The sequence below is a fragment of the Maniola jurtina genome, chromosome 26 (genome assembly GCF_905333055.1).
Source record: "Maniola jurtina chromosome 26, ilManJurt1.1, whole genome shotgun sequence".
Taxonomy (NCBI): Eukaryota; Metazoa; Arthropoda; class Insecta; order Lepidoptera; family Nymphalidae; genus Maniola; species Maniola jurtina.
The window spans coordinates 1661466-1678365 of NC_060054.1; the positions used below are offsets into that span (position 1 = coordinate 1661466).

General features: G+C 39.8%; 2 protein-coding genes across 5 annotated transcripts in view; one reads left to right on the forward strand and one right to left on the reverse strand.

Moving 5' to 3' along the window:
* Nucleotides 1-16900, reverse strand: part of LOC123878489 (phenoloxidase-activating factor 2-like) — a 31405-nt gene that overhangs the window by 9792 nt on the left and 4713 nt on the right. Inside the window, exons 2-10 of one of the 3 annotated variants that reach the window (XR_006798832.1) lie at nt 16219-16362; nt 15017-15165; nt 14099-14252; nt 12951-13078; nt 11815-11898; nt 11378-11487; nt 10665-10826; nt 8696-8859; nt 7670-7931 (exon numbers count right to left, since the gene is read on the reverse strand). Coding sequence is in view for 2 of the 3 variants with exons in the window: in XM_045925676.1 (XP_045781632.1) it covers nt 7740-7931; nt 8696-8859; nt 10665-10826; nt 11378-11487; nt 11815-11898; nt 12951-13078; nt 14099-14252; nt 15017-15165; nt 16219-16362 (1287 nt within the window). In the remaining variant the exon portion in view is untranslated. Of the gene's footprint in view, nt 1-7182; nt 7932-8695; nt 8860-10664; nt 10827-11377; nt 11488-11814; nt 11899-12950; nt 13079-14098; nt 14253-15016; nt 15166-16218; nt 16363-16900 lie in introns of those variants that run through there. The other 2 variants (XM_045925676.1, XM_045925677.1) reach the window with 2 other exon arrangements.
* Nucleotides 499-16514, forward strand: LOC123878496. Of its 2 annotated transcripts, none has more exons than XM_045925691.1 (6): nt 499-685; nt 1788-1848; nt 3044-3163; nt 4624-4733; nt 5661-5780; nt 16466-16514. In XM_045925691.1, exons 1-5 carry the CDS (start codon nt 611-613, stop codon nt 5778-5780), a joined length of 486 nt encoding a protein of 161 aa, XP_045781647.1. In that variant the 5' UTR covers nt 499-610; the 3' UTR covers nt 16466-16514. The 2 variants fall into 2 exon arrangements, with proteins under 2 accessions (XP_045781647.1, XP_045781648.1); XM_045925692.1 differs by lacking the exon at nt 16466-16514 and adding an exon at nt 6115-6187 and having other exon boundaries at nt 5661-5738.

Sequence of the window (16900 nt, forward strand, 5' to 3'; positions counted from 1 at the left end):
ATGCTGAGTGGAATCCATTTTGGTACCACACACCACGCATTTCATCTTTTTTCGACTTTATATATTATGTTATATTTCTTGTGGCGCCAAGTAAACAGTTTTTCTTTTTCTCTTTCTCTTCTTCTTCTATTCATGACTGCATGAAGCATTGAAGTTTATTTTGTCGGTTAATGAATAGGTAGCTCTTATTTTTTATTTCTATGGCAATATTGTTTAACTGTCAATGTCAAAGCAAAGATTTGACTTCGTCTGTGTTGGTGTTAGCTGGCGGGCGTGCTCTGCCTTTTTGGAGTGTTTTTTTTGTTAAAACTGACTGGAGAGCGCTCTAAGGGGGTGCCGTGCGTGTGTCGGCGAGTGCCGGCACAGACGGGGTCCATACTTGTATAGTTTAACTAACTTGTTACAAATAACTACAAACTTGACATTGGCTAATCTTTGTAAAGCCAGACGAGAGAAAAAAAAAGCAAAGTTTCACTTGTCAGTTGTTGTCAGTTGTCATGTGAAATAATTACAACAAATCAAACAAATGTCAAAACAATGGTGTTTTGGTGTTTATTCGTTTAATTCGTACAAAATTTAAAGATTTAGTGGCGTTTATTAATTTAAAAGAATGTCTAAATCAGCTCACGTTGTGGACGGAGAGGCGTCCGAGTCAGATTCAGATGTTGAAGTCGGCAAATCACCGGTAAGTTAGCAAATAAAAGATTGCGAGTTTTAGATTAGAATATTTCATGAAACTATAGAATATAATTAGAATAGAATATATTTTTAACCCCTGACCCAAAAAGATAGGTGCTATAAGTTTGACGTGTGTATCTGTCTGTGGCATCGTAGCGCCTAAACCAATGAACCGATTTTAATTTAGTTTTGTTTGAAAGGTGGCTTGATCGAGAGTGTTCTTAGCTATAATCCAAGAAAATCGGTTCAGCCGTTTGAAAGTTATCAGCTCTTTTCTAGTTACTGTAACCTTCACTTGTCGGGGGTGTTATAAATTATTTTACACTTGTTATTCAAGTAAACTTTTACAAGCGCTTTTGAATCGTCAAAATAATTAACCACTGGTTCGGAATGCCGTTCGTACCGAGAAGAACCGGCAAGAAACTCGGCGGTTGCTCTTTTCTAGGGTTCAATTTACAATATGCACCTAATGCTTGGCACATAGCTCGAAAAATCAATAAAAGTTAGGGTCCCAAGGTGCTAAAGTGGTGGAATGGTTTTGAATAAATGAAGAGAAAATTGGCGATCTACACAACAGGCTGACTAGACACCGTAACAGACTTGCGACTCCTACACTTCGCCTCAGGAAGGTCCAAAAGTCATTTGTGGGAATGGGTATAATCTTTTATAACAAAATTCCACAATCAATTTTGGACTTGCCTTTACACAAGTTTAAAAAATCTATTAAAACTATGCTCCTGAGAAAAGCATATTATACTATCGAAGGTTATGTAAATGATAAAAGAGTGTGGATTTGACCTGCAGCTCGCTCCAGCAATGCGTGGGACTTCAATTGCTTTTATACATGGCATAATATTGTATATGAAATCTTTGAAAAGAGCAACCGCCGAGTTTCTTGCTGGTTCTTCCGTCGTTCCGAACCAGTGGTAGATGCTCTTGACAATTCAAAAGCACATGTAAAAGTCTAATTGAATAAAAATATTTTGAATTTGAATTCGAAGAGTGTCTATATAAACTTCTGCATTGTAACACTCTTGGCAGAGCGGTCGTGGTCATCACAAAGCGACGTCTTTGAAGGCATTATATAAACAGTATTTATATATTTTCAGGACACATTCCCCTCCTCTAAAGCATTTGTGATCTCCGGAGAAGCTCCTGAATCAGATGATGGTAATCTACACTAATATTATAAATCTATTACATATAATAAAATTGTAGAAAAGTGGTGTCTGTACAATGGAAATATATAAAAAAAAGTAGCAGGGGTTGTTATTATATCGATGCCGAATCCGAAATTGAAATTAATTTTTTTTTTGTCTGTTTGTCTGTGTGTTTGTGCACGCTAATATCAGAAACGGCTTATTCGATTTAGATACGGTTTTCACTAATATATTGTAGTAAGCTTCACTTAACATTTAGTGTTTATTTCATGTCAATCGGTTCATAAATAAAAAAGTTATGTCAATTTAAAGAATCACGGCGAACATTTATAACGTACAGAGTACGTACTACACGCCTCGCCCGAAAAGTCACTATTCCACGCGAACGAAGTCGCGGGCACAGCTAGTATCAAAGTATGTCTGTCTGTCACCTTTTCATTTGTTTGACCAACTAGACGAAATTTGGTACAGAACTAGCTAGCATCCTCACAAAGAGCATAGGCTACGTAGCTACTCTTTATCCTGGAAAATTAATAAACTCTCACAAAAATTTTAAAGGCCTGTCCATTGAACCAATTTGAACGAAAGGTACAAAGATGGTTTGCATCCAAGAGAAGGACATAGGCTACTTTTTATCCCAGAAAATCAAAGAGTTCCCATGGTATTTTTAAAAACCTAAATCAATGTCAAAAACCCGCCAAGTGCAAGTTAGACTAGCGCACCGAGGGAGTGATAGGGGGGTAAGGAATACTCAGGTATTTTTTAACATTTTGCACAAAAAATCAGAAACTATTAAACATAAAAATAAATAAAAATCTATTTTAGGATATACAAGTAAAGCCCTTTTAAATGATACCCCACTTGGTAAAGTTATCCTACTTTGAAAATTGAAACACATTAAAAAAAATTTAATGATGTAACCACAAATTCATGGTTTTCAGATTTGTTCCTTTACTTGTGCTATAAGACCTACCTACCTGCCTGCCAAATTTCATGATTCTAGGTCAACAGGAATAATTCTATAGGTTTTCTTGACAGACACGAGGGACGGACGGACAGACAGACAGACAACAAAGTGATCCTATAAGGGTTCCGTTTTTCCTTTTCCCTAAAAAGTCATAGGTAGTATTAAAATAAGAACTAAACTTGGTTTGAATGGGGCTTAGGATTGCTAGAAGGATGTTAATAAAGTTTTCACGTTCCAGAAAGCAAGCTCCCATCACCAATAAGTGATGAGCAGGATGCCCCGCTGCATACAATGTTCACTTCATCACCGTCATCACCAACCAAGCTGATACATAACTCACTGCTACATCAGAAGCTATGTATGTACTATATTTTTTTCTATACATATAATAAAATTGTAGAAAAGTGGTGTCTGTACAATGAAAATATATAAAAAGAAAGTAGCAGGGGTTGTTATTATATCAATGCCGAACCCGAAATTGTAATTAATTTTTTTTTTGTCTGTTTGTCTGTTTGTCTGTGTGTTTGTGCACGCTAATATCAGAAACGGCTTATTCGATTTAGATACGGTTTTCACTAATATGTTGTAGTAAGCTTCACTTAACATTTAGTGTTTATTTCATGTCAATCGGTTCATAAATAAAAAAGTTATGTCAATTTAAAGAATCACGGCGAACATTTTTAACGTACATGCTGCCCGAGAAGTCACTATTCCACGCGAACGAAGTCGCGGGCACAGCTAGTTTTAAATAAAAATAGCGAGCAAACGAGCACGGTCATCTGATGTTAAGTGATCACCGATCACTCATTAACATTTGCAGTACCAGAGGAACCGCCAATGCCATTACAAGTTACAGTTGAGCCTTGATAGCTCAACATTTGAGGAGCGGACTGAATTTCGAAAGGTCGGCGGTTCAAACCCCACTTGTTGCACTATTGTCGTACCCACTCCTGGCACAAGCTTTACGCTTAATTGAAGGGGAAAGAGTAGTAGTCATGATTAGCATGGCTAATATTCTTTTAAAAAAACAAAAATTTAGCCTTTGGCTACAATCTCACCTGGTGGTGAGTGATGATGCAATTTAAGAAAGAAGAGGGGTAAGTTGGAAGAGTTATGGCAGTTTTACTAAACTTTATCGGTTTCTATGCAGTATTGTATTGGAAAGATAAAACACTTGGGGGCAATGCTTTGCGATGAGACAGATTTATGCCAGCGGTATATCGCTGTCTCGTTTTAACAGTGTCTTAAGTCACAGACTCAAAATAATTAAAGTCAAAGTCAAAGTCAAAATCATTTATTCAAAGTAGGTACAATTGTACTTCTATTGATGGTCGAAATTGTTAAACTTGTACGATATAGTGGTGATAATTAATTACGTTACTTAAAACTAAAGCTACGAGGATTCCATATTATTATTCCCATACAAATGAATATGTTGTATGCATTGACATGTTGTATGAAATGAAATGAAATGAAATGGTTCTTTATTTTGCGAAATGTGAGTAACAATGATGGTAGGTATATTGACAGGTCCTTGGTCATTCACATTTTGCCATTTGTGTATGGCGTGCAAAATATATAGTTAGACTATTTAATTGAGATTGAAATGACCACGCGACCTATGACAGTGAGATGTTACAGTTGGTTAGGTACACCAGTTCATTATTCTAACAATTACAATATCAAAGTGTCCTAGTCATTAATATAAATCTATGTCAAATAAGTAAGTGTTTAAAGTTATAATAAGTGAAGCTAATATAGATCGTTTAAAAAATTATACTGAGAACGTTTATTGATATGAATGTGTTGTTGTGTCAGGGGAATGCAATGTATCTCTGCGAGCCACCGTGGAAGGCCTGGCGAAGCACACTACGGATATATGTGTGGAAAAACTGAGCCGGGCCGACAAAACCTTGCTCAGTGTGCAGGTACGGATATCACTCTAATATTATAAAAGCGAAAGAAGGTTGGCGAATTTGAACCCAGCATTTTTAAAAACCGTTCAGATTCAGAAATCATTTAATTTTAATATTATTTTTCAGAGGTGGACCCCCGGTAATCCGGCCCCTGTCTAATCCGGCACCCCCTGTAATCCGACATGTCTATTATTATTGAATTTACTAAATCTGACATACATAGTGAAGTATGATTTGTACTTCAGAGTATGTATGACATATGGAATCTTATCATTGGATCTGTAATTTGTCGGATTACAAGGTACTCTTTTCTAAAAAACGCCGGACTATTGGGGTTAGGCTCTATAATCCGACAATTTCGATAGTCCGACAATGTCCTGTTAAACGTTTGTCGGATTACCGGGGGTCCACTGTATTTTTCTGTGTAAGCCTGATACTTTTAAAGATGGGGATCAAAAATATAATTATTCTCACAAGTACACATTATAAATAACCGTTACATGGCCAATACAAGTGAATATCTTTTTTCTCCCAACTTTATTTGATAGACTTTGATGAAGTTTTTTGTTAGACTGGTTTACTAGAACAAGCATGAGAAGTTTGCTTCGTGAGACCCGCGGTTCTAAGGGTTTGGGTCAGAAGTTCTATGAAATTCGCCAATCTCCTTTGTTTGTATGTATGTGTGTGTGTGTGTTTGTATGCTTGTTACTCCTTCACGAAAAAAGTACTGGACGGATTTGGCTATTTAGAATGGAAATACAGGGCCAAACAAATAGTGGGACTGGGTCTCTTTTTTAACAATATTAAAAAGAGTAGGATGTAGAGACAATAGAATCGGCGCTATTGTGTTTTCACTTCTGTCGCCCATCCCCACTGACTGCCAATTTTTTTAATTCCTGTTTAAAACAGTTTTCTAATCAGTCACATAATTGTTTACAGGAGAGTATGCGAGCGACCAATGCGAGCTTGTCGCTTGCGCGCGCGCGCCTTAAGCAGATCCACGCTGAACTCGAGAAGGCCAACTGTGGGAACGCTCTTCCCACTGTGAAAATTAAATAGATTCTATATGAAATAAATTATTATGTAATATATGTAACAATTTTTATTATAAATTATTATGTAAGATATGTAACAGTTTTCATTTTGATACTTCCACTTGACATTCATAGATGGCGCTGTATGGAATAACCTCTCGCTATCAAATAATAGTCTGCCAATTCGCATTGGGCTAGCGTGGCAGACTATGGCTTAAACCCGCCTAATACTGAGAAGAGACCCGTTCTCAGTAGTGGGCCGGCGATGGTTAGATCATGATGGATGGATGATGATCAAATAATACCACGATGGTATTGAATACAAACACTCGCGCCAAATCCACGCTGAACTCAAGAAGGCCAACTGTGGGAACGCTCTACCCACTGTGAAAATTAAATAGATTCTATATGAAATAAATTATTATGTAAGATACGTAACAGATTTCATTTTGATACTTCCACTTGACATTCATAGATGGCACTGTATGGAATAACCTCTCGCTGTCAAGTTTTTATTTTATAGACTAGCGCTTGGTTGCAATCAGACCTGCTGTCTAAGATGGAGCGCGCTTGCCTAGAAGATTCCTCTTCACTCCAAAGTATTTAACTATATTAAGATAAGCTGATAGGGGAAGCTTGTTTCATATCGACACCAGCGTGGCTAGGGGCGGTTACGCACCCATCCGATCCGAATCTGTGAAACTACGTTCAGAAGTAGTCATAGAACTATTTGTATGGTAGCTTACGCAGTAGATTCGACTTCCGTCATCCGAGTTCTGTCCGTGATCCGTGAGAATATATCGGATGTGTCTCGGATTCAAATCGGACGTATGACGTAGATATGTCAAAGATGTCGACTGAATAGCTTGGATTTGGATCAGAGATCGGATTAGTACGTAAGTAATATCCGACTTGGGTCTAGTTTTATATCCTTACTAGCTGACGCCCGCGATTCGTCCGCGTGGATTTAGGTTTTTCGAAATCCCGTGGGAACTCTTTGGTTTTCCGGGATAAAAAGTAGCCTATGTGCTAATCCAAGATATTATCTATCTCCATTCCGAATTTCAGCCAAATCCGTCCAGTAGCTTTTTCGTGAAGGAGTAACAAACATACACACACACACACACACACATACAAACTTTCACCTTTATAATATTAGTGTGATTTTCACAGATTCGAATTGGATGAGTGCGTAACTGCTCTAATTCTATTGTAATAATCTCTAATGGCCGAAATTAGTAATCAATCTATCCGTAATATGTCTATAACTTATTTACTGACATTGTTAAATTGTTAAAAAATACCAAAAATACCATACAATTCTCGAAAAATGTCAAAATCAATCGGCAGATAGATAGGATTATTAATTTTGGCTTTAAACTAAATTAAAATGACAGCTTTAAATGGTTTGTAAAATAAAACACAACTTTTACAAAGTAAACTATTTATTATAAAAAATACGTCGTAGAAAATCACAATATATCGTTCATTAAAGTTATTTATCACATTAATTTCATTATGGTCAATCTGAGACGCTAAAGGTAGGTACTGTATTTCATTACATTTTTGTCTATGGTATCACTATCTATAGAAATCATCAAATAAGTGCTAGGTATATAAAAAAAAATGCAGCTGAGACAATAGTAATAAAATCAATCTGTCGTCACTAAACGTCAAGATTTTGAAAATGAAGGCAGTATTGTTATCAACGCAAGCGCAGCGAGCGCAAAAAAATTACGATTGTTTTTTTCTTGAAGTTCCCTGGACGTTAGGGGTGCTCTAGGCGGTGTATGCCTCCGCGCCGAAGCCCCAGTTGGCCATGACGCCGTCTAGCCAGCGTTGGAACGCTCTTGGAAAGGCCTATGTCCAGCGTTGGACGCATACAGACTGGTGGAATGGAATGATGATACTAACGCAAGCGCAGCGAGCGCAAAATTTTTACGATTAGATTTTTTTTTGAAGTTCCCCAGACGTTAGCGGTGCTCTAGGCGGTGTAGGCCTCCGCGCCGAAGCCCCAGTTGGCCATGACGCCATCTAGCCAGCGCCGGAACAGGGCTACGCGCGCGTACACCGCGGGCACGTCTTTCTGTCCGCAGCCGATGCCCCACGCGACCAGCCCCGCCAGCCGGTAGCGGTCGCCACCCACGGGACACGCCAAGGGTGCTCCGCCGTCGCCCTGAGGACAAAGGGTAGACATTTAGAGCCAGGGGTCGAATTACTGGTATTTTTAGGGTTCCGTACCTCGAAAGGAAAAACGGAACACTTATAGGAGCACTTTGTTGTCTGTCTGTCTGTCCATCTGCCGCGTCTGTCAAGAATACCTATCATAGGTACTTCCCGTTGACCTAGAATCATGTTTGGCAGATAGGTAGGTTAGAAAATAAAGGAAAAATCTGAAAACCGTGAATTTATGGTTACAATCACTAAAAAAAAAATTAAAATGTATTTATGAACAAATAATAAGTAGGTATTTTCAAAGTAAGATAACTATACCAAGTGGGGTATCGTATGAAAGGGATTTACCTGTACATTCTAAAACAGATTTTTACGTTAAAAAATTACGATATAAATAAGGGCATAGAGAGATGTTAGAATAAATAAGAAGGTGAGATTTTCAGTGCCAAAAATGTATAACTACTACGATAGAATAATAAGCGCATAATATATAGTTCCTAAAATATGTAATACAATCGGCTGGGCTGGGGAGGACAGCGATAGGCTCAGTGAGGGAACACTTACTTAGGGACTCCCTGACTATTGTGCTTCATAATAATTATTGTGTAGGTATTCTTTGGTTATTTAACACATTAAAACATATTTTCGGTCATTTATATCAATGATTTTCGGTATTGTGTTTTTGTGTATTCGTTGGTTTTTTTTAAATAATAATATGATCATTTGTGTTTGTTTTTTTTTAAAAAAAAAAGATCTGGTAGGTACCTGGCAAGTATCCTTCCCCTCTTCACCACCAGCACAGACGAAGCTCTTGTCCAGCCGGAAGCGGTTCCCGAGCCGGGTCCGCCTCAGCTGGCTCTCGCACTTCGCGAAAGGCACCATGTCCACCTCCACCTTCTTGAGGATCACAGCGTACCGACCTTGGCGACCTGGGGAGAATGGACACTATCAAGTAAATCTGATAATAGGGATGATGAATGATGATAATGGGAGGATTTTAATACTTGAAAAGAGCAACCGCCGAGTTTCTTGCGGGTTCTTCTCGGTAGCAACGGCATTCCGAACCAGGCAGTGGTAGATTACTTTGACGATGCACTTTGTAAAAGTTTAATTGAATAAAAATATTTTGAATTCGAATTTTGAAAATAATTTGAATTTGATGACTACTAGTCAAATCAGCGACTGGTATGAGCTTGTATGAAATACACAGATGAGACGTCATTACATTTGACGTAATTTATCGTACTTTTTTAACCCCCGACCCAAAAAGAGGGGTGTTATAAGTTTGACGTGTGTATCTGTGTATCTGTGTGTCTGTGTATCTGTGTATCTATGTATCTGTCAGTGGCATCGTAGCGCCTAAACGAATGAACCGATTTTAATTTAGTTTTTTTTGTTTGAAAGGTGGCTTGATCGAGAGTGTTCTTAGCTATAATCTAAAAAAATTGGTTCAGCCGTTTAAGAGTTATCAGCTCTTTTCTAGTTTTCTTGTAGAAAAGAAGGAAAACCGTTAGGTTCATAATATTATGTCAATAGACAAATGTCAAGCTGTCAAGATGGACGTTGCCTAAATACATAATTATTTATTTGAAAATGATGTTTTGGAAAACTCAAATACTTTGGATCGTCGGGGGTGTTATAAATTTTTAATTTACACTTGTTAGTTAAATCGATGATTTAAAATGGTTAGCAAACTAGCATTAAATGTGGATTTCACGAATTTTGTAAGACACTCTATTTAATAATTTTTACTAAAAAATAATTTATTTTGACATAGGCATCATCCCCATTGCAACAAGATAAAGTTGAAAACTAAAACCCGACTGCGATCGTCTTAATAAACGCTGAAATATTATAAATACATTTACAATACATATTTTTCTGTCGCTTGGTATATATTATTGTTGTACTAAAACAAATGTACTACACATTTGTTTCCAAGATCTCAGAATTTTCTCCTCTTTCATTTGACATCCCGGTTCCCACACGATGTCAAATGAAAGACATCGAGTGGGGTGTCTTTCATTTGACTGGGGTGTCTTTCATTTGACTGTGTTTGAACCATCGATGTATATGGATGGGCCCTTCGAAGATAAAAAAACGCGCTCAAAAAGTCAAGAGAATTTGCAAAAGTCTCTTGACTTTGTCAATGACGATGACGTAAGATTCAAGCGTATTTTTGCGGACGGAATTGTATGGGAAAGGCTAATCCATATACATCGATGGTTTGAACTCGCCAAACACAGTCTTCCCCCAACCATTAGCAACGCAGCCGCAGTAATTGTCGAAGTCCTCGTCCTGTTCAAGCAGACACAGCATATTGATGCTTGTCCACTTGATACTTAGCTTTCATCCACCTACTTGGTGTCTCCCATCTACCTTGTCCCATAATCTAGTGAAGGAACTTTTTGTCCTTCTAGAAATCACAAAACACATTCTTCCGCGATCCCTTCTAGGATATTTTAAGATTCTTGAATGGACTTCTGCACCCCACGGTCTTATGCGGCTCGCTGTGACTATCTGAGGTCCACCTAGTAGGGAGATCTACTAACGTCACAGCTTCCTGTGTAGGGTCACGACTCCTGCACCTTGGGACCCTAAAATCTTCCATGTCAAGGGTCAATCCACCAAACAAACCCCACGATCTTGTATCCTTCTAAAACTTACCAAACATGTTCTTCCCCCAGTCATCTAGTATCTAGGTTGTCTATAGCGGGAGGGGTCTAGAACTTACCGAACACAGTCTTCCCCCAACCATTAGCAACGCAGCCGCGGTAGTTGTCGAAGTCCTCGTCCTGTTCGGGCAGGCACAGCATGTTGATGTGCTTGTCCAGCTCAAACGGTGACGCCAAGTGCAGGAGCGCCATGTCGTTCTTCAGGTTTTTGGGGTTGAAGTCTGGAACAAGTAGAAACCAAAGGGGTATGGGTTTAATAAAAACTGCCATATCCCTTCCAGGTTAGCCCGCTTCCATCTTAGACTGCATCATCACTTACCACCAGGTGAGATTGCAGTCAAAGGCTAACTTGTACAACAAGTGTAAATTAAAAATTTGTAACACCCCCGACAAGTGAAGGTTACAGTAACTAGAAAATAGCTGATAACTTTCAAACGGCTGAACCGATTTTCTTGGATTATAGCTAAGAACACTCTCGATCAAGCCACCTTTCAAACAAAAAAAACTAAATTAAAATCGGTTCATTCGTTTAGGCGCTACGATGCCACAGACAGATACACAGATACACACGTCAAACTTATAACACCCCTCTTTTTGGGTCGGGGGTTAAAAAAGTAACTTTAGAGTTCCATAATTTTTCGTTTGTTGAAATATTTTAAAAATCTGTATTGTACAACATGCAGTAAGTGATATGCACCGCCCGCCCTCCCACAGCTAAGCATGCAGGAAAAGCCAGCCAAGTTAAGGTTTTTACTCCTTGGATAATAATTACCTTCTCGTATGACGATGCCGTCGACTACCCTCTCCTGCGACTTCAGTCTCTCCTTGTTTGTCTGTGTGTCCCACTCCCCAGCGCGGGCTATGAGCGAGCCTGGCTGCAATCTAGGGAACAAAATAAGAGTAAATAATTTTTTTTTGAATTAGTTCTCATGGGAGTTTGAACTTTCTCTCTTCTGATTGGTCCGCTTTTTTTTTCTCATAGGTGGTGTGCGTCACTTGGGACCAAAATATCACTTTGGCCCCTTGTGTCTCAAATAACTATTGGTGCTTTTCAAATATTAAGTATGTATGATACGCGACAGATTTACATGGCAATCGGGGTACGAGGTCTTTAAAAATCTTCCAAATCCGATTAGTTTTAAATATTTTTTTAATGTAAAATGAAGAGAATTTTATTATAATATAAATATTCACTTATATCGCACGTACGGAAAATTAAATTCACCATTGCCTCCTTCTTCTCCATTGTCAATATAGTATTCTCCAGATTCTTCACTGTCGTCTTCAGAGAACCTGTTGGATTTCATTCGGAGAACTTGCTAGGTGAACTTGCTAAAATCGGCTTTTCGTTATAATGACATTGAAATGCATTAAAAAAAAAATTCAAAAAAAAAATGTGACACTGATTTTGTACTATGTTGGCGTCTTTATTTACAAAATACTTAGGTAAGTAAATATAAAAATTACAAAACAAAAATCACACTAATATTATAAAGGCGAAAGTTTGTATGTCAGTGTGTGTGTGTGTGTGTATGTTTGCCACTCCTTCACGCAAAAACTACTGGACGGATTTGGCTGAGAATGGCTGAGATAGATAATATACTGGATTAGCACATAGGCTACTTTTAATCCCGGAAATCAAAGAGTTCCCACGGGATTTCAAAAAACCTAAATCCACGCGGGCGAAGTCGTGGGCATCGGCAAGTGTCATCTAAACCACTGTAACGAGGCAGGGTGCCCAGAACGCTGGCTGCGTTACCTCGTTGAATGGCCAGACTAATATACTGACCAAGGTAACTGCCAGACCTCCGGTCACCCGAACCCCCCACGAGTCGCCCCACGCGCGAACCCATGATCTCCATCCAAAATGCACAAATATGAAATGAATTCAACATTCTGTTTTGGGACAACGTTCTACATCAAATACGAAAATTTCAGGTTTATAACTCATTTCGTCTACTAGCTAGAGAGTTGTGACACGCGGACAAACAGACAGACAGCAGAGTGACATCAATAGGGCTCCGGTTTTACCCTTTTTAACCGACTTCCAAAAAAGAGGGGTGTTATAAGTTTCACGTGTGTATCTGTGTATCTGTGTATCTGTCTGTGGCATCATAGCGCCTAAACCAATGAACCGCTTTTAATTTACTTTTTTTTGTTTGAAAGGTGGCTTGATCGAGAGTGTCTTTATAGAGAGCTATAATCCAAAAAAATTGCTTCAGCCGTTTAAAAGTTATCAGCTCTTTTCTAGTTACTGTAACCTTCACTGGTCGGGCGTGTTGAAAATTTTTAATTTACACTTGTTTAGGGTTCCGTTTAGCAAGACTCTGTGGCAGTTAACTCACTTGTTGGCGACGTGCGCGCCGGTCAGCACGACCTGAGGATGGATGAGCACGCCCACGCCAACGTATGTGCCGTTGGAGGCCAGCAGAGCCACCACCCACGGGAACTCGCCGAATTGCGCCTCGTTGCCCTGAAATATATTGGGAAAGACTAAGCTAAAATTGCCTAAACCCTTCTCATTCTGAGAGGAGACCCGTACTCAGTAGTGGGGCGGAAATGGGTTGATCATGATGAATCTAACCCCCCCCCCCCCCCCTCTCCCATTAGGTGACAGATGATATGTAACTTTGCGAGATCTTCTGGATGACGGCAGCGCAACACCGTGGCGTATGAAAATCCCTACAAAAGACCTATGTTTTTTTTTAAAAGAATATTAGCCATGCTAATCATGAATAATAGTCCCCTTTCCCCTCCAATTAAGCGTAAAGCTTGTGCCACGAGTGGGTACGACAATAGTGCAACGGGTGGGGTTTGAACCGTCGACCTTTCGGAATTCAGTCCGCTCCTCAACCGTTGAGCTATCGAGGCTATGTCCATATGATTGATGACTCACGTTGCCTCCAGTGATCTGGAAGTCCAGGCCGGTGGGATTCCTGTACCCGCAGCCCCTCAGCTTGCCGGGGTCAGGTCGCTCAGGCCGTATCTGGGAAGGACCTTGCACCATCGCCCCTATTGGCAGTTGACTATAGCTATATGACCCACGTTACCTCCGGTGATCTGGGATTTCAGGCCGTTGAAGTCCCTGTACCCGCAGCCCCTCAGCTTGGCGGGGTCAGGCGCTCCATGCTATCCGCATTAAAGCCCTTCAGGTCCCTTGATCTCCCCCTGCTCCTTCACCCCCCACACTCCTTCCCTCATGTAACAAAGCGAGAGCTTCTGGATGGCGGCGTGGCGTATGGGAAGTGGACGAAGGTATGATGACTCACGTTGCCTCCAGTGATCTGGAAGTCCAGGCCGTTGAAGTCCCTGTACCCGCAGCCCCTCAGCTTGGTGGGGTCAGGCGCTCCATGCTATCCGCTCTATAGCCCTTCAGGCCCCTTGACCTCCCCCTACTCCTACACCCCCCACACTCCTTCCCTCATGTAACAAAGCGAGAGCTTCTGGATGGCGGCGTGGCGTATGGGAAGTGGACGAAGGTATGATGACTCACGTTGCCTCCAGTGATCTGGAAGTCCAGGCCGTTGGGGTTCCTGTACCCGCAGCCCCTCAGCTTGCCGGGGTCAGGCCGCTCAGGTTCGGGCTCTGGTAGGACGTTCTTGCAGCATCTCTCCACGCTCTCTTGGCACTCATCGTTCGCACCGAATCTGAAAGACAATACTCTTTTTTGCAGACTCTAGGGAATTTTACTACTTAATAATAATTAATCAAAAATGCATTTTTTTAAAAGCTGTGATAGCCTAGTTTTTTTTAATTTAATGTATGTTTTGCTGGCAACCCTTCGAAATGGTTAACGGAGACTTTGTATAGCTTAACACGGCTTCTTTTTTTTCCTTATTCTGTTCAGATTGTCATGAAACAGGTTCTTTTTTACCCGACTGCGGCAAAGTCAAAAGGAAGGGTTATGATTTTACCAGTCTATGTATGTATGTATGTGGGTATGTATGTTTGTATGCAGATTCTGTGTGTTCCCCCGTAGCGCCTGAACTACTGGGCCGATTTTGATGAATGAGGTGTCAATCGATTCGTCTTAACGGTCCGGGTGACATAGGCTACATTTGATACGAAAAAATTGACCTAACGGATGTTAATTGAAAAAAAGTGGGGGTCTCCAAAATTTTTTTTATTACTATTGAATCAAGTGGGAAAAGAGGAAAAAATTTTGAGTTCATAAATTTAAATGTAGGTTGGTATTACAACATTAAAATATACCAAGCGACAGAAAAACAATTTTATTATAATATTTCAGCGTTTATTAAGACGATCACAGTCAGGTTTTAGTTTTCAATTTTTTATTTGTACTGTTAGCCTGGCTGATAGCCTAGTTAAGACGTCCGCTTTGTATGCAAGAGGTCGGGGGTTCGATCCTGAGCAGGCACGTGTAACATTTTCGGAGTTCAGTCATGTTTACCTCACATCCAGCACTCCCCAGCCGGTGCTCTCGTTCCTCGTCCACGCGGCGTTCAGGTTGTTATCGCACAGGTAATAAGGCACACACTGGCACGCGTCCCCGTTGCTGTCAGTGAACGTTGCGCCGCTCTCTGTAGGCCTTACAGTTATCTGGAAGAGTAAACCACATGTAAAAAAAACCGGCTAGTCAGATTTGCGCACCGAGGGTTCCGTACTCGGGTATTTTTCCGACATTTTTTTTTTTTAAATACAAGATGATACATAGACAAAGATACATGTACGCGATGTGGACTCGGCATGCACTATTAAAATATGTAGGTACAAAACTACAGCGCAACACAAAACATTTTGCACACTCTATCCTCCGCCATCCTCACAAAATAGGTCAAACCCGTAATAAGTACCTATTGTTGGAAAAAAATTTTAATATCACCAACTATGCATTGGAAAAATTAATTTTTCCCTCACTAGCTCTTAAACTAGGTATTGAATTTCAATAATTAAAGTCAGTTTTTTTACATCTTGTATTTTTTTGTTTCTTGTGAATTTGAATCCCTCACTACACTCAGGATTCTAATTTAGAATCCTTCACCCGTTCGGGGTTCAAACTAGGCACATCAATGTCACCAACTATCCATTGGTAGGTACAATGATTTTACCCTCTTTCAGAAATGATTAAAAAAAAATTCAAAAATAAAATAAAACCGACTTCAAAAACCACAAACATAAAAAGTAAAAAATATTTTTTGTTTAGCTACACGTGTTTAATGTACCTAGGTATGAAGTCGGGCGAGCTTCACACTTTGATTTCTAATTTTTGTGTAGCTAAACAAAAATTATTTCTTACTTTTTAGTGTTTGTGGTTTTTGAAGTCGGTTTTATTTTTCTCACGAAAATTTTTTATTTCACAATTTTTAGTTGCCCCACTGTACTATAATATGCTACGCCCAGTTAAAACCCTACTGTTTACTAAGCTATTACACTAATCGCGAGCAATTTGCTCTTACCCATTGAGGAGTTCTGTTCTCCATCTCCGAAGATATTCATCAGATCTTCACCAAATTTATATGGGACCCTTTCAAACAAAAAAAAAATTCCAAATCGGTCCCGGGGTCTTTGAGTAATCGGGGAACATACGTTAAAAAAAAAACCGACGAATTGAGAACCTCCTTCTTTTTTTTGAAGTCGGTTAAAAATACTTACTTCCTCAAGTCTAGGGGGTTGGTTGGGAGGTCTCGTCGGCGTGGGGGGTGTCCCGAAGATGTCCACCAGCAATGAGGGGTCTACTGCAGGGGTCTGTTGGTACGCGACCTTCACCGTCAGCAAGAACAGAAGCGGTAACAGCATCTGAAATATAAGCATTGAGTTGGTGCATGAAGCAACCAAAATAGAACCTCGATAGCTCAACGGTTGAGGAGCGGACTGAATTCTGAAAGGTCGGCGGTTCAAACCCCACCCGTTGCACTATTGTCGTACCCACTCCTAGCACAAGCTTTACGCTTAATTGGAGGGGAAAGAGGAGTAAAGTCAAGATTAGCATGACTAATATTCTTTTATAAAAAATAAAAAAAATAGGCAAGAAACCTTTTGGTTGGGGCTTAACCCCTACTCAAACAGAGAGAGAGCAAACAAACTACCGGAACGGATCGGGCTGTTGGCATACCGATAGCTATTATGACGTAAACATCCGCTAAGAAAGGATTTTTGGAAATTTAACCCCTTAAAGGCGTTTAATAGAGGATTGAAATTCGTAGTGCACCCGGATGAAGCCGCGAGCATAAGCTAGTATTAATATATATGACTATATATTATAACTACTTATATATCTATCTCCGATCTCCGAATATCACACTATCACACTAATATTATAAAGGAGAAAGTTTGT